Source organism: Aphelocoma coerulescens, chromosome 28 (assembly GCF_041296385.1).
Source record: "Aphelocoma coerulescens isolate FSJ_1873_10779 chromosome 28, UR_Acoe_1.0, whole genome shotgun sequence".
NCBI lineage: Eukaryota > Metazoa > Chordata > Aves > Passeriformes > Corvidae > Aphelocoma > Aphelocoma coerulescens.
Window position 1 is genome coordinate 1,806,344 of NC_091041.1, and position 21,828 is coordinate 1,828,171.

Sequence of the window (21,828 nt, forward strand, 5' to 3'; positions counted from 1 at the left end):
GCACAGCCCAGGCCTGCAGAAGTGCCAGGCCCCAATTCCCCCTGCGGTGCCTCAGCATACACAGGGCCACTGGCCAGGGAGGTGCCTGGGTCCCAGCAAGGCCAGCCTGCTGCACAGTGTCCCCTGCATGCTGCCATGCAGCACCCCCAGAAACAGCCTGTCCTGATCCAAACATCCCTTTTATTCCAGTAGCAATGGCTGTGGCCAAAAGGGAAGGAGGCACACGGTAGTGCAGGCACTTGGTGATGCAGGGTATAGCAGGATTGGGCCCAGCCCAGCCTGGCCACAGGGGCACTACCTGAGCTGTCACCTGCACGCAGAGGGACAGGCCAGCAATGCCACTACACATCTGTGGCTGGGCCCCACTCGTAGCCTTCATCCTGGTCTGAGTCATCCCTGGCTCGTGTGAACCTCCTCCTCACCGCCTCGTGCTCGTATTCCCTGGAGGACAGAAGGGTGGTGATGGCTCTGTGTGACAGGGACTGCCCTTCCGGGACCGTCCCCAGCGCTGGGCGGCTGCCACCCCCACCCCGGGGCACAGGGTACCTGATGCTGTCATAGCGCCGGCCCTGCCGTGGCTGTTCGGGCACCTGGGGAAGAGCAGGTGGGGGGGTCAGGGCAGGAGCCCCAGAGCTGGGCACAGACACACAGCTGGACGCTGCAGCAGCCAGAGGTGACACCCTGCCTGTGCCACAAGGATGGGAATTCCACCCCAGAGCCAGGCACCCTCTTCTGCCCCCCCAGGCCCTTGTACCAGTCTGGGGGAACCCACCTGTTCCCTTTGGCTGTGGCTTGGGGCCAGCTGTGCTTGCTCGGAGGAGTCCAGGCCATGGCTCGGGGCCAGCTGGGCTGGCTCAGAGGAACGGGCCAGCCCGGGCTGGTCATAGGCATCCTCTGCCTCGCCGTCAGTGTAGGCACCTGCCTCCCCATCTGTGTCGTCGTAGTCACTGTTGGCATGGCTGTCACACGTCAGGTAGCCTGACGCCACTGTGCTTGGTGGGTTCAGCAGGTCCAGACTGTCCTCGGGTGCTACATCTGCCTGGGGGTGGGGATGACAGAGATGTGGGACTCCAGCTGTGGGGGGCCATGCGCAGCCCCATCACCTGCCTGGCTGCAGCCCCAGGAGGCCAAGCCTCACCCCAGAGAGCCTGTGCCCATACCTGCTCTGCTGTTGTCCAGACAGGCTGGCTTTGCTGTGTCCTTACGATGTCCTGGATCTGCTCGTACCAGGCATTGCCACTGCCACTGAGGCTGATGGTGGCCGTGAAGAGGTGGCTGCAATATTTCTTCATCTTGTTGGCCTGGGCATAGAGGCGCCGGGAGCTCTTCCTGGAGTCGGGCGCCAGCCACTGCCGCATGGCCTTGATGCCCTGCCGGCTCTCGGGCTCGCAGAACACCACCACTGGGTAGTACTGCACGTAATTGAGGCGCTCCACAGCCGAGGGTGTGATGTCCAGCAAGGCGTGCTTGTTCTGGGGCAGGGCACAGCCATCAGCCCTGCTGGGAGCAGGGATGGGGGCCATGGGCTTTCCACAGGCCCCAGCTGGCTCCAAGGACATGTGAAAGGTCTCACCTTTTGTGCGATCTGCCGCACCGAGTCCAGCTTGATGACCTTGGACGATGCCCCATCGCGGGGCACGCTCGCTGCAGGACACAGAGATGGGGCGTGAGAGGGGCTGCACCTCTGATAGCCCCAGGCTGGGCATGGCCATGCCCAGCCCCAGGGTCGTGTCCCTCAGGGAGAGGAGGGGAGAGGGCAAATGAGCCCAGGCAGGTGTTGGGGTGTCATAGGGAGGGGGCCAAAGGTAAAGAACTCTCACGGGGTCTGGCTGCTGGATGTCATTTCTCCCCAGTGTGGGGGCACTTACGGGCAATTTCAAACAGCTCGGGCAACTCCCTGCTCAGCTTCTGCATAGCGATGTCTGCGATGGGGCCCAGGATCACCACTGGCCGCTTGAAGCTGGCTGTGGGAGGACAGAGGTGCTCGGGGTGGGTGGGGGCAAGGGCAGAGCTCCCAGCACCCAAGCACCCAGCCCCACTCCTCGCAGTGCCCACAGGCCTGCGACTCGCCCTGCTCCTCACAGGAGAGGGGGGCCCATCAGCATCTGCAGCAGGGCAGCCCCAGGACCAACATCCCCAAGGTGGCTCAGGCTGTCCTGGTGCCCACCTTCCTTCAGGACCACCCTTTCATATGGTGGGTAGTGCCCCTGCTTTGTGAGGGCAGACAGGTCCTCCCGGCTCTTCCGCAGCATCTTCTTGGCTCCCCGCAAGCCCCGCAGCTTCCAAAACTCAGCCCTTGCCCCAGAGGGGTTGGCGCCAGACGTGGCTTTCAGCACCGACTCCAGGCTGGCGATCTGCTCGGCCCTGGGAGAGGAGAGGGCTCAGGACCTGCAGCCTCTGGGTTTGAGGAGCAGGTCAGGAGAAGCTGGCACCCCTGCTCAGTGGCACAGCCAGGTGAGGCTGTGGTAGACTTCCCTCTCTGGGACATTGGACAACTTGACCAGCAGCTGCCCCACCACCCCAAGGAGGGAATTCACCAGCTCACACTTCACACCACTGCCCCACCAGCCCTTGCCCTGCCTCTCATTGAGCCCACCATCCATGTCCCCAGCTCGCTTGGGAGCCTTCCCTGGCTCTATCCCTACCTGCTCCGGTTGGGGATGATGCCCTTTTCCTGCTCCTGCAGGTCCCTGCCCATGCGCACAGCCAGCCAGCTCCCCAGCCTGCCCCGGTACATGGTGTCCAGCACGTGGAACACGTCCCCACGGACAAAGCTGAGCCCTGATGGCGTATCCTTCTCAAAGTCAAAGTGTGTCCGGATGTAGAATGAGTCACCCACGTTGGATGAGATCATCTTCCTGTAAACTGGAGCCCAAGGCAAGATGGACCATCAGGGGAAGAGGTGGCTGAGGAAGAAGATACTGGAGAGATTTGGGAAGGCACCAGGCTGGCTGGGACGCTCCACAGTAGCCCTTGCTGCTAAGGAGGGTTTGGAGACACCTTTTCCTCCCATGGCATTCTCAGGCATGCTGGGGACAGTAGGGTCTGACTCCCCAGCACAAACTGGCTTCTCCAGGCTGAGCCATAGTTCCAGAAAGCCCCTGTGCTCCAGGAAGCCAAGGCACAAACAGGGCCAGGATGGTCTTGTCCCCACCCATCAACTCTCAGGAGGAGGAGGAGGAGGGAGAAAGAAGGACCACCCTGCAGGGGCAGGAAGGGCCATGGCAAGCCCAGGTCTGATGCTTGCCCAGAAGAGACAGAGGATGGAGAGGCACAAGCCCAGGATGAGCCTGGTCACCACTCACTGTCCTGCTTGCTCTGGGTCCACAGCGTGACCTCCTCGCCTGGGGGCAGGGCCATGAGATATTCCACAGCCTCCTCACGGGTCAGGTTCTGGAAACTGGTGTCATTCACCTGCCACAGAAAAGCACTTGGACATGGTCCTGCTGGCAGAACAGAGGGCATGGGCACCAGCAGGGGACCCAGCAACATCAGTGCCCAGGGCAGAGTGGGAGAGGGAACTGGTCTCTGTCACCTTGGAGGTGATACCCTGGGGAGATATTGGACCCAAAAGGGCTGGGGCCAGTCCAGGTGCAGCAGCATATGGAGCATTTTCAGCCCCGGGTACCTGCAAGATCTGGTCACCTTCCCGGACGCCCTGGCTGTCAGCCAGGCTCCCCTCCTGCACGCTCGACACGAAGATGCCCACATCGTTCCCACCCGTCAGCCGCAGCCCCACACTCTTGGCCTTCACAAACCGCACGACCCTGGAGTTGGTGCTGTACCTGCCACGGGGAAGTACAGTCAGCCCAGTGGTGACATGCGAGGACAGGACAGGGAGGCACTGACCCTGTGACCTCAACCCTGTCCCACAGCAGCTCCTCATGTCCCCCAGCCATTCCCCCCTGCCTCTTGCAGACATACCCATCCTTGTGGGCAGCTCGGGCAGTGGGGCTGGTGTGGGGGCTGTGGCCATCCCCCTCCATGGGTTCCAGAAGGTCTGCAGGAAGGAGAGCTGATGCAGGAGCAGCAGTGGCTGTGCTGAGGCACAGGGAGCCCTGGCACAGCTCTGCCAGGGCTTTGGGCAGTGGAGATGCACAGGAGCCTGGAGCCCCCTCAGTGCCCAGTCCACTCACCCGGGCCCCGAGCATCGACTACAGTCACCTCAGCCACAGGCTCCCTGTTCGATCGTCTCCTCTCCCTGGAACAAGAGCAAGCAGGATTTAGGCAGGGCACAGGCAGGCAGTGTCAAGTGGGCAGTGGAGACAGCAGGGCAAGCTGGGAATGGCAGTACCACCTCCAGGGACATTGTCTTAGGAATGGAGAACCAGCATCCCCAGACAGGTGGAGAACACAGCATGATCTGCCAGGGGACAGAGGGGCTCATGGGGAGAGTGTGGGCCTTACGGTGGTGAATTTGTCCTGGCAGCAGCTGGAGGTCGTGGGGAGGCCTCTGGAGATGGCGGATGGGACAGCTCAGAGTCAATGTCTGAGATATCTGCAGCAGCAGGAGGGGAGATACATCAGTGACCATGCAGTCCTGTGCTGTGTATTTGGCCCTGGCCCCACCATCGTGTCTCCTCACCATCCATCCGGGAGCTGTCGCTCTGGCTGTCGACGTCAGGGAGGTTGACCAGGAACTGCCGGTGGTCCCGGAGGATGAGCAGGGTCAGGATCCCCTCTGTCCGCTCGATGAGCTGCTGAGTTTCAGCCAAGGACATGTCCTGGCTGGCTACTCCATTGATCTGGAGGGGCAGAGTGGGAGGCCTCAGGGCACCTGCTCCTGGGAAAGCCACCCCCAGGAACACCCCACTGGGATGGGATGCTCTGACTGCCATCTTCCTGGTCCCTTCCCAGCCCCTCCAGCCCAGCCCCAGCTCCCGCAGCTTCCCCTGTTCTGTGTCTCTGTTCCTGACTGCCTCCCAGTGTGATCTCATTCTGTGCAGAGGAAACATTAGTGCGGCTTGTTCCACCTGCCTGGGGCCCTGCCCAGAGGCAGGAGCTGCATGGACCCCTCAGACACCTGAAGCTCAGCTTTCCTTTGCCCTGGGCCCAGCCCTCTCCTTCCATGCCCTGGCCTGGTGCCGGGGAGTCAGGCCCCAAGCAGGCCCTGGGGCTGGGATCTCCCTGAGTGGTAGCAGCTTTTCCCAACAGACTGTGGGACGTAATCCCTTCTGTTTGCCCCAGAGTCACCTTGGCACCAGTTCCCAGCAGCCACAGGTCTGCCTGGACCAGGTGTGCAAACAAAGGGTCTCCCTCCCTCTATTTCCTCCTCCCCAAATACTTCAAGCATCATTTTACCTGACAAACACCTCTGTGACTGTCGTCCAGTGGGGACACAGACACACAGCAGGGGACCACACACCGTGGGGACAGTGGGGTGGACACGACCCCACGGTGCCAGCAGGACATGCCACCACCCCTGGCAACGCAGGGAGCTGGGCCCTGGGAGCCCCTGTGGGGTCCCTGGGACAGCCAGGGGGGCTGGGGCAGGAGTGGGCACCAGACAGAACTGCCTCCAGCACAGCCATGGCTGGCCCCTGCAGTGACACTAGCCAGGGATGAGCCCTCTAAAGAGGGACAGATGGAGACGCCCCAGTGAGTGCCGTGCAGCCCAGGGCCCCCATACCTTCAGGATGAGGTCTCCCTCCTGCAAGGAGCTGCCCTTGGCCGCCAGCCCGCTCTCCACTATGTGCTTGATGAAGAGCTGACTCCCCAGCTTCAGGCCATACTCTGCACCAGAGAGAGCCATGATGGTGGCAGAGTCAGGCAGATGCAGGACCCCCTCAAGGTCCCTCCTCGGCACCATCATCCCCACAAGCCCCAGCTCCCCTTGGGGTACTGGCAAGCCCCAAAGCTGAGCTCTGTAGCCCCTGGCTGAGGGCAAGAGGTTTAGTGCACCCAGCATGGCATGTCCCCTTGCTGCAGCCAGGCCCTGGCACCCACCCAGCCATTACCTCCTCCCTGGGGGAAAGCATGGACAAAAATCAGGCAACAAGACCCAGGGACAGCAGGAGCAGGAGGGCCTCACCTTCACTCTGCTTCTGCTTCACCAGGACCGACGTGATGGGCTTCATTGGCACATCCTGGTGTGGCAGCCGCTTGAAGCCCGACACCAGGGCCAGCCCGTTGGTGTCCCCGTCCTGGCCAAAGGCATTGGCAGAGCAATGTTGGCCATGGCGTCTCCGATCCGAGCCACTCTGCATCCAGTGGCTGCTGTCCTGGCTTCGCCTCCGGCTTCGTGACACCAGCTTATGATGGCGACGGTCATCGTGGTGGTGACCAGAGCTTCTCTCGCTGGATGAGTCCCCATCGTAGCCCTGGTTGTGGTCCAGGTCATCCCGGGAGCGGTGCAGCCTGTAGTCATCGTCTGAGTCGTAGTGCCGGGGCACAGTGGGGGACCCAGGGCTGCCCTTGCTCACAGGGATGTGAACCTTCTTCGGTCTTTTCAGCGTCTGCAGGTGCAAAGTGAGTAGGAGAGGATGGTGGGTACAGCTGTCTCTGCCAGGAGATGTCCCTGCAGCAATTCTCAAGCCCCAAACCCTGTGTGCGTGGGACAGGGGAGCTGGGATGGGGACAGGCACAGCGTGGGCATGACGCCAGCCCCCGTCCCACCACAGAGCACACTCACAATGTTGGCGATCTTGCCACAGGTTTTAAGTGTCTGGATAGCGAAGGAGGATGGGACGTTCTCCATGGAAAGGCCGTTCACCATCACGATGTGATCCTTCCTCCTGGGAGGGAAAATGCAGCTGTGACTCTGCCCCAGGCACAGCTCCCAGCCCAGGGAGCTTGTGGGGTAGCAAGTGTACCCCAAGAGATCCCATTCCAGCCAGGCAGGGCAACAGTGGTGCTGGCCCTGTGCCAGCAGGAGCGATTCTCCATCCTTCCCACCCTCGCTGGCAGCAAGCACCCCCTATGGCCCCACATCCCAGTGCACTCACTGGAGCTGACCCATCGCTGGTCCCCCAGACACCACATCTGAAACAAACACCGCTGTGTCCCCGGTTGTCCTGTTGGGATGGTCACGGCCTCCAGAGACAGCAAAGCCAAAGCCCCGGTGAGGGTCCTAGTGGGTGTGGCAGAAGGGGGGTCAGGTAGAGTTGACCCCACAGACCCAGTCCCCTCCCGGGGCCACCCCAGGCCACACTCACCTTGCTCAGTGTCACCGTGTGCTGCTCCCAGATCACCATCTCCTCCATGGTGGGCACCCACCAGCACAAGCTGGGGAGAGCAGCAGTGGCAGCCGGACGGCTGGGGGGCTCTGGCTGGCTCCGGCTCCTCTTTGCAGCTGCTGGCCCCTTCCTCAATCCAACATCAGGCTGCAACAAAGAGCAGCAGCAAAGCTGAGCCATAAGGGACTGTGAGGCTGCAGGGGACAGAGCCCCACGGTGCCAGGACACCAGGACTGGCAGCTACGTCACACCCCAGCTAACCCTGCATGGCTCCAAACCCAGAGCTGCCTCTGTGCACCATGAAATCACCCCCCTGGGGGTCCATGTCCATCCCCTCAGACATGCATCCATGGAAGGGGAGGTTTTACGCAGGGCAAGGATGGGACTCATCTCCATGGCTGGGACCCACTGTCTATGCCATCCTCGTGGTCTCACTCCCCTCCAGCAGACCTTGGGGTGCTGCTTTGGGTTGTGTTTCAGTGCCTGGTCACCCACCCTGGGCTCCAGCAGCTCTGGTTTGGCAGCACCACTGCCCCAGTTTCACCATTTGGTTTCCCTGGGTTTTCCCCAACCCAGTGGTGTCCACCTAGGACAGACGAGCCTGACTGACAGAATAATGTCCCTTTGAGGCTGAAACTCCTGGGATGGGCCCAGGGATCTCCACCATCTCCTGGCTCCCTGGAGGGAATGTCGGCATGAACCCAGAGAGACATGGGTTCCCATGTGGGTGGGAGGCAACAGGACCAGAGCCTCCCACCAGTTCCCATGGGGTAGGACAGGGAGAGGCCACTTTGATCAGGGCCTCACAGAATCACAGAATCATCAAGGTAGGAACAGGCCTTCAAGATCATCAAATCAAACTGTCACCGCTACGCCACCATAATCACCCCTAAATCATGTGCCCAAGTGCCACATCCAGATGCCTCTTGGATGCTTCCAGGGATGGTGACTCCAGAACCTCCCTGGGCAATTTATTCCATTGCCTGACCACTCTTTCAGTGAAAAAAATTATCTAGTATCTAATCTTAACCTTTGTTGGTGCAACTTGAGGCTATTTCCTCTGGTCCTGTCACTGGGCAGAAGAGGCTGATCCCCACCTTACTACAATCTCCTTTCGGGAGCTGTAGAGAGCAATGAGGTTCCCTGAGCATCCTCGTCTCCGAACTGAACACCCCCAGTTCCCACGGCACCACACGGCCCGTGGTGTCCAAGGGCTCTGGAGTGGCGGTGCAGGGGCTGTGCTCACTCCTAACAGCCCCCCAATACAGCTCAGCTCCCCTCAAGCTCAGCCAGGGATCCCCACATTGGTGCCACAGGCAGCTCAAAACCTCCACAACCCCTTTGGGAATTGGCCATGGGGTAGCTTTGGTGGGACCTGGAGGCCTCAGAGCCACCCTCTGGGCAATGCCGGGGTGATGCTACATCAGGGATCTGGCAGTGGGCAACCAGCCCTGGGCAAGCGCAGCAGCTCAGCCCTAGCACAAGGACATCCCACAGGCAGCCCCGGCTGGAGCTGTGCCGAGGCAGACAGCCGAGCCCCCAAAATGAGACCTGGCTGAGCCCCTGAAATGACACCTGGCTCGCTGCGGCCCCGGGGAGGGCCAGGGGAGGCCTGGGGTAATCATTCACCCGACGGGCGGGCTGCAGCCACGGGTGTGGAGGGCAGAGTCCCCTCTGCGTCACCAGCTGCCGAAACCAGCCCGAGTGCCTCCCTGCCACTCAGGGACACGTGGGATCGGGGGTAGCTGGGGCTGAGCAGGACCCCAGTGTGGCAGCACCCACTGTCCTGTACCAGCACTAGGAAAGCTGATAATAAACAGGAACTCCCAGTGTGGCATTGGGGTGGTTTCAGCTGTGTCGCCAGTGTTGTTCATGCTCCCTGGACACCCGCAGGTGACATGGTGTGAGCTATAGGTCCAAGAGACACCAACCTGGAGCAGCCAGATCATCCCCCTCCCCCGGGTGGTGACATCTGCTGTGCCAGAGCCACCCCTGATGCCACCCAACACAGCCTCTCAGTCTCCAGCTGGGTCCCACTGCTGTCCCATCAGCGGGGTGCCACACACTGGCCACAAACCTGCATTCCACTGCTGCCCGTTGCATGGGGATGGCAGCAGCTCCCATGTCGCCAGTGGCACAGGCAGCGCAACCACGGTGCCACCAAGCCCTGTCCCCAGTCTCCCCCCAAGACTTGGCGTAGGGCCTGCACCAGCCAAAGGCCGAGGCTGGCAGCAGGAGGAGCCGGCTCAGCCGGTTTCCGACAGAAACCAGCCCGCACCTGGAATGGCCCCGCAGGGAGAGGCAGTATCTGGGCAGAGCTGACCATGCCTCAGCCCGACACACCCAGCACCGGGCACGGGAAGCACTGGGAGCCCCACACCGCCCCACACATGTACCGTGGCAGCACCTCCCAGGGGTTTTGAAGCCAAACAAAGCCGAGCTGTGATGGGGCAGCTCATCCCACTGCCAGGTCCCCAGGTCGGGGCTGTGCCTGGCCCTCGGTGACGCCACCAACAATGACCGCCATGGGGACAGCAACGAGTCGGGGTATGGGAAAGTGACACACACTGTCCACCCCAGCCGTGCACACAGCCAACCCCACCACCCATAATGTTTCCCAACCCCTCCTCCCCTGATAGGGGTCCTCATCCTGAGAACCTCAAAGCCTTCCTGGGATCAGCGAGGTCCCTGCTCTCAGCCAGTGCTGCAAAACCACTCATCGCTTGTCTGGTCCTGACCATGCAGCACCGAGGTCCCGGATCCCTCCAGAGGCTGCTCTATCCCAAACCCACCCAAAGAGCAATGGGCTGATCCCGACCCCCTGCTCTGGGAAAAGGTCTCTGGAAGGGCTGCTCCGGACCGAGCGTAAATCAGCAGCAGAGAGGCACGTCCTCCAGCCGTGGGGCGTGGAGCTGTGATCCTCCAAGGTATGTCCCTGCTATGGAGCAGAGCTCCAGGAGGGTCAGTGGGTCCTGAAGCCACCCACAGAGAGACAAAGCATGGCCGGTTCCCCAGCTGACAGCACGACTGAAAGCCAGAAAGCACGGCCGACAGATCCCGGGGGACAGAGTTAGGCACTCACCGAGCCTGGGATCCGACCAGGAAGGAGCTGAGCTCCCGGGCTGGTGGCAGTGGTGTCACTCCAGGGTGCCTTGCGTAACCCTTTGTAGCCCAGACTCTGCCTGCAGCGGGGAAGGAGCAGGAAGGGGGTCCCGGGGCAGCTTCCCGGGCACAGCAGGTCTCCCGGAGGGCTGTCCCTGGAGTCCTCCACCGTGATAGTGGCTCAGCCACCTACACCCACCGCCCTCCCAGCGCTGCACCGGGACAGGCTCACAGGATGCTGGTGGTGGCGGTGCCTGGAGATAGGGGTTCCTCCCCCTCAAAACCCCTGCCCTGTCCAGGCAAGCAGTAGAACTTTGACCCAGACTCCCAAACCCTCCCAGCGTCGCCCATTGCCCCAAGAGGGAACAGACACGGGGGCCAGCCTGGGGATCCCTGTGATGGCTGGGGAAGCTGGTGATGGCTGCTGCCCCCTGTCCTCCCCTTCCCTTGCCTCTATCCGCACCTGGGGACCAGCCCCCCGTCATGCCTCGTCCTGCGGGGCCGCTTTCCTGCGGTGACAGCGATCAGGTCCACGCCGCGGGTCTCCGCCTCCCGCCGGGGCCGGTACCGCTCCCAGCCCAGCGCCGAGGCGGCGTGGGGGGACCAGTTCCTGCGGAAGCCCCTGGCCCGCAGCCGCCACCCCGGAGCCGGGGCCATGCCGCCGCCTGCTCCTCCGCTCTCTCCTCGGCACCGGCTGCTCCAGGCCGAGCCCCACGGGGAGCCTGGAGCAGCTCCCGCCGCTCCCCAGGACCAGCCGCAGTCGGGAGCCCCTCTGGCGGGGGCCGGCGCCGCCGAGCAGCCTCATTAGTGCCGGTGGCTCCAGCGCTGCCTCCTAGCCGGGGCTACTCGTCCGGGACACGCGTGGCCCCGGGGCCCGGAGAACCGGCAGGGCCGGCCCGGGCTGACCCGCGCCCCGGGGCTGACCCGGGCCCGGGCCGGGCGGCGCCACTAGGTGGTGCCGCGGGGCCGGGAGGAGCAGGGCCCCGGCCCAGGCTGGGAACCGGCGGCGCTGAACGGCGCAGGGGCCGCGCAGGGGGAAGGGAACGTGTCCGGGTCCCGGTGCACGGCAGGCCCGGTCTAGCCCAGCGGATTGTGTGGCTACCGGGAGCTCCCGGAGACGGGGAGGGTGGGGGGGTGGTAGGCGGCGCCCGGCACCAGGAAGGCCCCTGGAGGGCCCCGGTCCAGCGGGGGCAGCGCCGTAGGAACCGAGCCGCGGCGGGCCGGGGGCGCGACACCTGCCGCGGAGAGCTGGCCACGCCCCCGCCACAGCCAGAGCCCCGCCCCCGCCGCCATGGCCACCTGCTGGCCACGCCCCCGCTGCCATGGCGACCGGCAGACTCCCCGCCCCGGGAGCCCCACCTCCACTGCCATAGCAACTCCAGGCAGGCCCCGCCCCCGAGGAGCCCCGCCCCGGTGCCATGGTGACCGCAGGCCCCGCCCCCCGGCCCTGTGGTGTTTCCCCCCACACCGTGGGTGTCGTGGCCGCCGCACCGCGAGGGAGCGGCGGGAGTTTCTGCGGCCTCCCTTATTCCCCCCCCGTCGAATCCCACAGCCCGCCGGTTATCGCGACAGCCCTCCACCGCATCGCAGTTAACCCCGGCGGAAGAGCCCCGCTGTGCTTCCGGCACTGGTCGGGGCGTGTCTGGCCGCGGCGCCACCCGCGTTCTATGGTCCGCGGCGCTCCCAGGGTCCCCCGCGCCGCGGCCGGTACCCGGGAGGAGCGCGGCGGCGGGCGCTGGCCTGTCCGGGGCCTGTCTTGCCCTGGGGCTGCGCCTGCCCGCGGCCGCCATGGAGCTGGAGGTGCCTGAGGAGGCGGAGGGTTCGGCCGCGGCGGGTGCCGGTGCCATCACTCCGGAGGCCGGCGTGGGGGGACCGGACGCGTCAGGAGGTAACGCGCCGCGAGCACCGGGGGCTGCCGCTGGCTGTCCCCTCCCGGCCGAGCCCCGGCGTGTCCCCGTGTCCCGCCGGCTCGCAGTGGTTCACCCCAGCCGTAACCCCGGCCGGGCCCCCCCGCGGGACTCTCGGAGTGGTTCGGTCCAGTCTCCCCCCCCCCCCCCCTCCCCGGAGTGCGCCCCCCCCAGACACCGCGTGGTCCCGTCCAACTGCTGCTTCCCTTCCCCCCTTCTCCCCCGGCCCCGGCATGGTTTCGCCCCCGGCCCGGGACTCCCGGGATACCGGGGGATACCGGGGGACACCGGGATGGGGCTCCCCCTTCTCTGCCCTCGGGAGTCTCGGAGCTGCGAGGGGCAGGGGCAACCCCCAGACCACTCTGCGGGCACAGGCTGCCCGTCCCCGAGACTGCTCCCAGCCCCGGAACCGGCCCCGGCTGGGCCTGGAGGGCCGTGGCGGGGCCGTCCTGCCCCGTCCCCTCTCGGGGTTCGCTCCCCGGAGATCACAGGGTCGGGCTGGAGGGGTTGGTCGGAGAGCCGGGCAGACCCTGGCAGCGGGGGCGGGGGCTTTGCCGCCGGCCGGGGTCCCTCCCGCCGGCCGGGGCCCGTTTGTCAGGGCCCAGAGCGAGCCCCGGCCCCGCAGCGGCGTTAGCAGAAGGTTTGGGGTTTCTGAGTGGCAGGACAGATCCATGGGGCTCTGCCTGTAGACCTGCCCCCGCCTCCGCTGCTGCCTAATTATTTCTAGTTCATTAACAGCCTCAGGATTGCTGGCTGAGCCGTGCTCGTGATGCTGAGCCGTGCTCGTGATGTTCAGCCCCGCTGCTGCCGGGCTGACACGTTCCTCCGCGGGCCCGACGCGGAGCTCCGGGCACCTGCCCGAGTCCGGGGTGCTGTGTGATGGGTTTGGCTGTGTGATGACAGCGATCTCCGTGTCGTCAGACCTTTAAATGAGCATCATTAGATCTTCTGAGAACCAGCTAATTACAGTGGGAGCCGTGCTCGTTTCGCAGATGTCATCTGCTGCGCCGGGGATGTGGGTGTAGTGTGTAACTTTGGGTAAGGTGCCGAGGTTTAGGCTGAGGGAAGCTGTCCCCAGCCATCCTGCTGTGGTTCCTCAGTGCTGCAAGGAAATGCAGGGGCTGACAGCCTGCAGCCTGACTTCCCAAGGTTGCTTGCCATGCTCCCACACACCCTTGGACCTCTTTTTGGGAGTGTTCTCCCAGCATGAGGATGGTGATGCTGAGGGAGTGAGAGAGAACCCCTTGCTGATCAGAGTCACAGAAGAGTTTGGGCTGGAAGGGACCTTAAAGCCCATCTTGGTCCACCCTTCTGCCCTGGGCAGAGACATCAATGAAAAATTAAAATACCATTTGTCCTTCTCATTTCTCAGTCACCTTTCTGGTTTTTGGGGAGGGTAGAGGGTTGTTGCTCAGGACTAGGCAAAGTGTCCATGGAGACTGCTGCTCAGGAAGGGTTTAAGCAGGGAGCATGTATTTTTCTTCTTCCGTGAGCAAGTAAACCTGAGTTTATGAACCTGTAGGCTGTCTTACCTTACACTGATAGTAAAAAAGATGAAACGGAGCCAGTAATCTCACCGATGCTTTGATTTCTCAAGTCAAGTTGCTTACTCCTCACTTGGGTAGCATCCAAATTGTGTCACTTGGCCTCAGCTGCACTTGCAGCTGGAGCTCCCGGGGGGCTGGGGACAACGTGCACAACAGCAAATGAGTTTTTGCTGGAGAAGAGCAAACCCTGGGAGATGGAGGTGGCCTTTGGTGGGCTGTGGGAAGGCACAGTTGCACCTGCACAGGGTGGGCTGTGCTGCGGGTCTGGGGTTGTTACTGTGCTCTGTGGTCTGAACTGGGTGACAAATCCCCGTATCGGCCTGTGTGCCTTCGCTGCTGTGTGGAGGTGTTGAAGTGCCCGTGACCCACCTACACGGGTGCTTTGTGCTGCTCCCCTTGTGCTCACTGCTCTGCATGTGCTGCTGATGAAGGATCACCGGCGTAGCTGAAACCTGCTGCCTGGTTCCTGGCTGGAGAGGAGCCGTCTGGGTGCTGTGCTCTGTCTGAACAACATGGCAGGGTTAATCCAGACTGTGGGTCAGGCCTGCATAGACTCTCCCCAAGCCCTCAGTAATAGAAAAATTACCAGTTAGTCTGGTACAGGAATAAAACTGCATGGAGAAGGGCTGGAAGGCGGTGAGACCATGGCAGTAGGTTGACTTAAGGTACAGAGTGTCTGAAGGGAACTTTTGGAAATCTCATGCTTTAAGGGAGAAAACCTCACTTACTGCCAGCAGCAGGGCTGTTAATTCATGAACACGCAGGCCCAATTAGTCCCTTCCTGAGACCTTGGCTTCAAAATTTAAAAAGTTTTATGACCAACTAGTTGAAAAGGGAGTTTTAAGATCTAATGGGTGCAGATTCTTGTGCCTTCTCCCTGAATCTGTACCCTCATGCCCTGAGGAGGGACTGCAGGGAGTGTAAGGGGCTGCTCCAGGGTTCTGGTGAGCTCTGGGCAGGAGCAGAGGTGGTGTGGGGCGGTACGGTGCTAGGGGTGACAGGTGAGCACTGGTCTTGTTCAGGCTGGGGTGCCCTCATCCCAGGGATGGTTGGGTAAGCAAATGGCTCATCACCAGTCCTCTAGCCAGGTGCAGTCTGGAGACACAGGATCTGGAAACCTTTTATCCAAGGATGGTTAAGTTATGGGAGAGCTGTTACTACAAAAGAACTGGCACTGTCCAACTGTTGGACAGCAGAACTGGCCTCCACCATCTCCCTTCTAAAGTGGGAATTCTCAGTCTAATGGGGAAGTAAAGTTGACATTGGATTTATTTCCATTGGTCAGGTCTGCTATTACACAGGTTGCAGTCTGCCAATCACTTATGGTCTAGAGCTGGAGCAGAAGCCTCCAATGTGTTCTTCAAGGTTGGATTCTAATGCTTTAGGGAGCTGAAATAATTTAACAAGGATTTACACTCTTGTTGGACAGCTGTCTTGCTGTACCTCAGGCTGAAGGAGCAAAATGAAGATCCCGGCCCCAGCCAGGTGTGCTGTGTGCTGGTGGCACCTGTGTGGCTGTCTCCAAAAAGCACTGGGAGGGCGTTGATTGCGACAGCCCAGGAATGGTATTGCAGCTCGTCCCTCTTAGCAGTGATAACTTTGAAGTGACTTTTGAAGGGTTGCTGAAAGCAATTTTTTCAGTGAGCAGATTAGAGATAAGAGAAGAATTCCACCCTGTGGGGCATAAGCAGTTCAATTCATACCAACGTGATGGAGAGGGGAAATTGAAGAGAGCTTATCAGCTTGAGGAAAAATCAAATGTAAACATCATCCCCAGCATGATTATGGTTCACAGCTTAGTTGGATGTCACATGCCTCTGTGCCGTGAAATGGTGCTGGCGAGGATGATTACAGAGGGAGTCAGCCAGGCAGGAACAGGCAGAAAAACACCCCGTGCCTTGAACTCTTAAAGACCCTGCAGTTACTTCACAGTCAATAAGTCACAGCTGAGCTGCAGGGAAGGAGGAAGGCAATGAAAATAGAATTCAGGCTGCTCTGGCAACTTAATTGTTCTTTAAGATATGAATCGGCTGGAAGCACACAGGGAAGCTGGGATGATGGAGCCTGGGAGCTGGGAAGGGCAGTGTGGACAGCAGGGAGATGTGGGCACTGCCCAAAGGATGCTGAGCCCGCCTGTATTGGTGTCAGGGCAGGCTGGAGAACAAGTCCCCGAGAACACACAGGACAGGGAATGATTAGTCTCATTTTCATTAACCAGCATTTGGCATTGACCTGTATATAACAGCCCATTCCACCACTGCTGGGGCTGAGGCTGGCAGAGCTGCCACTGCCTCATCCCACTTGGGAGGCACATGGGCCTCTCTGGAAGAGCTCCTCAGGGAATGACCTGAGTGGATTCAGTATGAACAGTGTATAATTTGGGAACTATTATTGAAGTGATTCACTGACATGACCATTATGGGCTCTTGCCAGATGCACAATCTTAATAAATATGGTTTTCCCATATCAGGTGGTTATAGCCTGAAAAGCAGCTGCAGGAATTCCAGCACTCTCTCCCTTCATGGACACATCTTTCAGTTAGCACCAGTTGACTCCAGAAACAGTCCTGCCATGGCTGTGTGATATCCTGACAAAGACTTGAGAGCCCTTCTCGTCACTTGCTGCTTCAGCTTTGTCAATGTTTGATAATTCCCATCCATCCTTTTGGGCTGCCAAGGATAGTCCCATGTACCATGATTAGTCTCTAGAGGCCTGGCAGGTGCCTCACTCCCGACATGGATGCGGTACCATGTGCTTGCTGGGACCTACTGGTATGAGATCAGTTCATCTGTGTATATGGGAACTGCAGGTGTTATGTGGGGGTCGGTAACTTGTGACTCAAAAAGCAGAAACCACTGCACCTTTTGCACTGCACTGGGGAATGTCAGAAGTGGAGTGGGAGGGGGAAACGTTTGCTGATCCCGGTGCAAGGAGGGTTGGCTTTGTTTAGGTGGAAGTGAACACTCAGTGTTCCCATCTGCAGCATGGGGAGGGAGTTGCTGCCCATGTCGCTAGCAGGAGATGCTCCCTCTGGCATCCTGGCTGCAGGAAAGTAGGAGCCAAAGCAGGTCCTGCCTTCCCCAGATGGTGTGATCCCATGAGTGCACCCTCACAGATCTCCCCTGAGTCCCAGGGAAGACAGTGGGGGCAGCAGGTATTGGAGCAGGCTGCCAGTTTTGGGAAGCACTCTCTGGTTTTAACACAGAGGCCTTGGCACCTCCTTTTTTCCAGGATGCTTATGTTGGGAGAGAAGTGACTCAGAATGTTTGAATCACGGGATCAAAGAATGGTTTGGGTGGGAAGGGACTATCTCACTCCAGTGCTCTGCTATGGGCAGGGACACTTTCCACCAGACCAGAGGGTGCTTCAAGCCCCATCCAGATTGGCCTTGAAACTCATAAATAGTGGCAGAACAGCAGGTGCCAAGGTGGGGTGCTTCCTTTCCCGTTAAGTCATTCCAAGTCTCTAACCAAGATCTCTAATAGTCCATTTTGATTTGTTTAATAACCCAGTGACAGTGTTGCTGTCCTTCACCCATCTCCCAGGCCTACAAGCTGGGTCACCTCATGAATGTGCCCAATAACATAATTTTTTAGTCACATCGATTGTCTGATCATGTCTGTGGGGCCGGGCAGAAGCTATTTTTCAGCATTGTGCAGGTGCAAAGCCCTAGTTGTTTGGTGTGGGTTCCCTGTAAGTACTTACTATCAGATAGATAGACACACCTCTGTGGTATTTCACCTTTTCTAAATCCATGGTGAGTGCAGGAACTCAAAGGAGAAAGGTCCTGTTGTGTTCTGTTAAGTCTTTGGCAAAGCAGAATTCCTGGCCAGGCAAGATCTGGGTGTTTGCTGCTGGCTGAGCTGCCTCTGCAGCCGCTTGTGTTTTCCTCTAATGCTGGGATGAGGACACGCGCCGTGCTGAGCCCCCGCTGCCGGCTGTTCCACCACGGGAATGCACTCACAGCCAGGAAAAGACATGAGCACAGCAGAGAGGGAAATCAAGGCACTGCAAGGGTCTGGAAGCCAAAGGTTGTTCAATGCTGAAATAAAACAAAAGCACAAGAAAGAAGAGGCTCATGTAAAAAACCAAACTTGTGGCCTGTGTGAAGTGGGTTTGGTCTTGATCCCCATCAGCACAAACCTCAGCAGAGCCCAGCATTGCTCACCTGCCTGCCTGGGGAGGATGTGCCAAAGGGAAAGCAGCTGCTGGCTGTGCTAGGCTCTCCTCCTCCTCTGGGGAGAACAGGCAGACTGAGTCCCTAGACAGGAGCCTGGCTTCTCCAAGAGCCCTGCACAAGCCAGTGATCATAAGGTGATGTTGGGGCTTTTCCTTCTTAGGTAGGTCTTTGAAATACTTAGTTCCTAAGCAGCCTGGCACTTGTTTGTTTGACTTTTTCAGTGATGCCAATAGCTGGGTTAACCTCCAGACTTTCTGGAAAGCATTTTTGTAATTAAAAAGCTAAAAGTGATTAGAGCAGCTTTTCTGTTACTTTGTTTCCTCACCCACATATTTAGCAGAAAATGCTGTCAACCCCTAATTAAGTGTCATTGTCCTCCATGGTGTGTTCTTGTGGCTTCCCCAGCTTACGTGTGGGTTTTGGCACTGGCTTGTGGTGAATTACCAGGCTGAGTCAGAGGACATGCTGTGGTGGGGAGGAAATCTGAAGCTGGCAATGTGCTGGGTTGCCCCAGTGTTCCCAGCCCTGCCCATGCCACTGGTCACCACTTACCATGATGTGTTTTTGTCTCACAGCTCTGGGGAGAGGCTGCGAGTCCCTTTGCTTTTCTTCCAGCTTTCTTTGAAAGCTGCAAGCTTTCAGCTACAGCAAGCCTACTGCTCTTTCCTAATTCTATTGGAAAAAACATAGATGTGTACAGCTAGGGAGCCTGTGTGTGATGTGAAGGGTTCTCTTAAATATTTACTGTAACACAGAAGCAGGCTGGACTAAGCCACATGTGAAGAAGAGCAGTGTTCTTTTATAGCATGAAGCTGGCATGTTCTTTACAGTGGCACCTCTGGCAGATGCCCACAAGAAGTGCTGTCCCTCTGGATAACTGCTCGACTTTTGATCTGGAGTTGCAGGAAACAAACTTCTCTGTGTCCAACCACTGCCTGTGTGGTTTGCATTCGGTGTGAGGAGTGTAAATGCTTTGCAGATTCGTTAAGGGGGCCCAGTCCTCATCTCCTCTGTAATCAGCAGAATCTGCCTGTTCTCTTTGCAGAAGTTGCTACTAGAGAGGGTGGGACAGACTTCCTGGGAGAAAAGAGAAGTTGTAAACCAGCTGTTTGCCTTCATCGTTGAAGACCTGCCTGTTGCATGAGGAGTGCTTGAAAGGCAAGGGTGCACATTCTGGGAGCACAGCTGTAGCTGCTCCTGCTGCCCAAGGCACTCCTTGATCCAAGAAAGGGAACCAGGTCATGGCCCAGGGTTTGTCACAAGACCAGCCTGGGCAGATCCACATCCATGACTGAAAGGGCCTGGAGATTAGCTGAGCATGGGAACAGCACAGGCAGCAGCTCCTGTCTTTGTTCTGGGTGAAATAGCCCAGTCTCCCGAACTGGGAGGAATTAATGGATTACAAGACAAGGGCAGCTTTGCCTCGTTTGTGGTCATTAAAACGCAGCAGCGCTGCTGGGATGCTGCCACTGGCGCCGTGGCTGGTGGGGAGCTCGGTCAGACTGGTCAGACTCCACAGAGCTCAAATGCTGCTTTTCACTTTACTGCATAATGTTCCACCTCTCCCAGCCATGCAGGGGAATGAGGTTTGGTTCAGCTTCTGCCAGGTGCTCTGGCTGCTGCTGTTAGAGCTTTCCTGCTTCTGCTCTCCTGTGGGAGCTCTTGCATGGGTCTTGGTGGCTCCTGCAGAATGAGTTTTCATGCTCTGAGGGCCCATTTAGGCACAGCAGCTGTTAACTCTTCATTTAAACTCGGTAATGCTTTTTTGGACAAAGCTCTGTCAAACTGCTGACTCTTCACATTCAACTTGTCTGCCTTCCTGTACCATGGCAGACACCTCCTAATTTCTTTTCCAGGAGATCTGGGAGCACTTTGACCTCAGCCATCTCCTGGAGGAAATGCAGCTCACCAGAGGAAGGGAGTACTGGGCTGGGAGCCAGTTGGGTCTCTACTCCTTCGCTGAATTTAGTAAATCAGAGTAATTCCCCAGCTGTTTCATGGTTTTTTTCCGTAGGAGAAGAGTTCTGCTGCTTTTGGGGCCAGGGGCCTGGGTTCACAGTCATTTAGCAGGGCTGGTGTTGGAAGCCTGTCCTTAGTGTGACCCAAACTTCGGGCACATCAGGATGCTGCCCTTCAAAATGGGCATCTTGGATGTGTCAGACTGTGCTGGTGACCATGTTGTGCTTCTGCAAGAGTAGAATTAGTCAAGATTGTTTTGCCTGCTCATTTTCTGCCTGACAAGATGTTGTTTAAATTGCTAGTTAGACTTTTCTTTCCCTTGGAGTTTGCTGTTCTCAGTTGCTGCTTTATATTCTGTCACCCCAAGTAAGTGAAGGTCCAGATTTCCCATGGCTGAGGCAACCACTGAGACCAGTGAAGTGCAACCTGATGGAGTTGAGGACTGACACAGAAACATGTGTCATCTCCATTTGAAAGAGCATTGTTTGCAAAGTAGTCTCTTGGGAGTTCAAGCTGGATGCCCAAACTTGCTTTCTGCTTCCCTGGTTAAGGCTGGATTCACCCCACCTGCATACCACACCTGGGCAGAGGGGTCTTGCCAACCCTATGTGGGACAGGAAGGCCAGGGAGGAATGAGGTAGGCAGAATAAAAGCAATTCTCCTGTGTATTTAAAGCAGGGGTAATGTAGGTCACCTTAATCTGCTCTCCCTCCTCCCTTTCCTGTGGGATGGGAGAACATCCCGGCCACGTGTGCTGCAGGGTGATGATGAGGGGGGACCACCTTCATCTTGCTGCTGTCGACCTGGGGAGCATCCTGTGAGCTTGGGAGGCTTTTCCACCTGTTTATTACCTACCAAAAAAATCAGATATAGCTCTCCAACAGTATGGCAGAACAGTCTTGTTTCTGTGCAAGAGATGAATGACTTCAAGGTGATTTAATTTAATTATTTCAACTATTTTTTGGCGTGGAATTCCTGATTTGTAGATGGAACTGGGATTGTGTTTAAAGGGCAAGTCAACAGCATCCTCCTGAGCTCTAGGAATTTACCTGGTTTTTCTCCAGTTGTAGTTGGGCAGCAGTACAGTCACAGCACTGCTTCAGATGCTGTTCAGTGCTGGTCCTGTCAGCCCTCCAGTGATGGAGTTGGCTCAGAACAGCTGTGTATGGATTTTCATCTCATTCAGCTGGCTGAGCTCAGGTAATTCAGGCCACTTGGCACCAATCTGAGCAACTTGAGTGGGAGCTATTTGGGTTGGTGCGTTGATACAGCTCACAAAGCGTTCAGAGCACTTGAGTATTTTTATGCAATTGGCAAGTTTTGAGAGGTTTTTGTGAAGTCCTTTCAAAGCTCAAGACTCATCTCCTAAGTCCTGTGAGGCTCTCAGAGAAACCATAGAGTCATAGCATCTCCTGGGTTGGAAGGGACCCAAAAGGATCATTGAGTCCAGCTCATGGCCCTGCACAGGAGACCCCCAGGAATCCCACCATGCCTGAGAGCATTGTCCAAACACTTGTGAACTCTGGCAGAGTTCAGGTGACCTCAGCTACCAACAGTGGTGTATCCTGCTTTGTCAACACAGCTGATAAAATTTTGGGAGTCCCAACAGCTGAGATGGGACATGGCTGGTGTCTGCCCTTGGAGCCTGCTCGGTTCTGTTACCACTTTGTCCGTAGTGGATCCTACAGAGGCGCAGCCTGACTTCAGTCAGTTGTCACCTCTGGTGTCCATTGATTTTACTTGAGGTCCTGAAAAACTGAGGGATTCAAGAAAAACCTTCAGGCTTGGCATAAGGCCTAGAAACACACGTGTGCATTGTACAAAGTAAAATGAAGGTGATGAGCTGGAGCCTGCCATGGCCACTGGTTGGGTCTTCCCATAGGATGTGCAGCTCTCTTCCCATGTAGGGCTGGGAACGGGAGCTCACCCTGGCTTTGTGACACCGATGGCGTTTACCA

At 58.5% G+C, this 21,828-nt stretch overlaps 2 protein-coding genes across 7 annotated transcripts in view; one reads left to right on the forward strand and one right to left on the reverse strand.

The window, feature by feature from the left end:
* Window positions 1-163: 163 nt before the first annotated feature.
* On the reverse strand, window positions 164-11,174 carry TJP3 (tight junction protein 3). Its single transcript, XM_068997133.1, has 21 exons — window positions 10,741-11,174; window positions 10,258-10,357; window positions 7,155-7,322; window positions 6,945-7,069; window positions 6,632-6,734; window positions 6,032-6,455; window positions 5,630-5,733; window positions 4,586-4,745; window positions 4,408-4,498; window positions 4,137-4,201; window positions 3,925-4,000; window positions 3,629-3,785; window positions 3,306-3,414; window positions 2,646-2,865; window positions 2,168-2,364; window positions 1,869-1,964; window positions 1,574-1,644; window positions 1,161-1,472; window positions 773-1,039; window positions 547-590; window positions 164-441 (listed from the first exon to the last, which is right to left on the reverse strand). The coding sequence occupies exons 1-21, from the start codon at window positions 10,932-10,934 to the stop codon at window positions 342-344; spliced, it is 3,183 nt and encodes a 1,060-aa protein (XP_068853234.1). The 5' UTR covers window positions 10,935-11,174; the 3' UTR covers window positions 164-341.
* A 597-nt stretch (window positions 11,175-11,771) lies between these two features.
* The window catches only part of PIP5K1C (phosphatidylinositol-4-phosphate 5-kinase type 1 gamma), a 49,893-nt gene continuing 39,836 nt past the window's right edge, over window positions 11,772-21,828 (forward strand). For 5 of the 6 annotated variants that reach the window (XM_068997141.1, XM_068997138.1, XM_068997139.1 and 2 more), the window contains exon 1: window positions 11,976-12,165. In XM_068997141.1, coding sequence (XP_068853242.1) covers window positions 12,066-12,165 — 100 coding nt within the window. In that variant the 5' untranslated portion in view covers window positions 11,976-12,065. Of the gene's footprint in view, window positions 12,166-21,828 lie in introns of all 6 variants that reach the window. The other variant, XM_068997142.1, reaches the window with a different exon arrangement.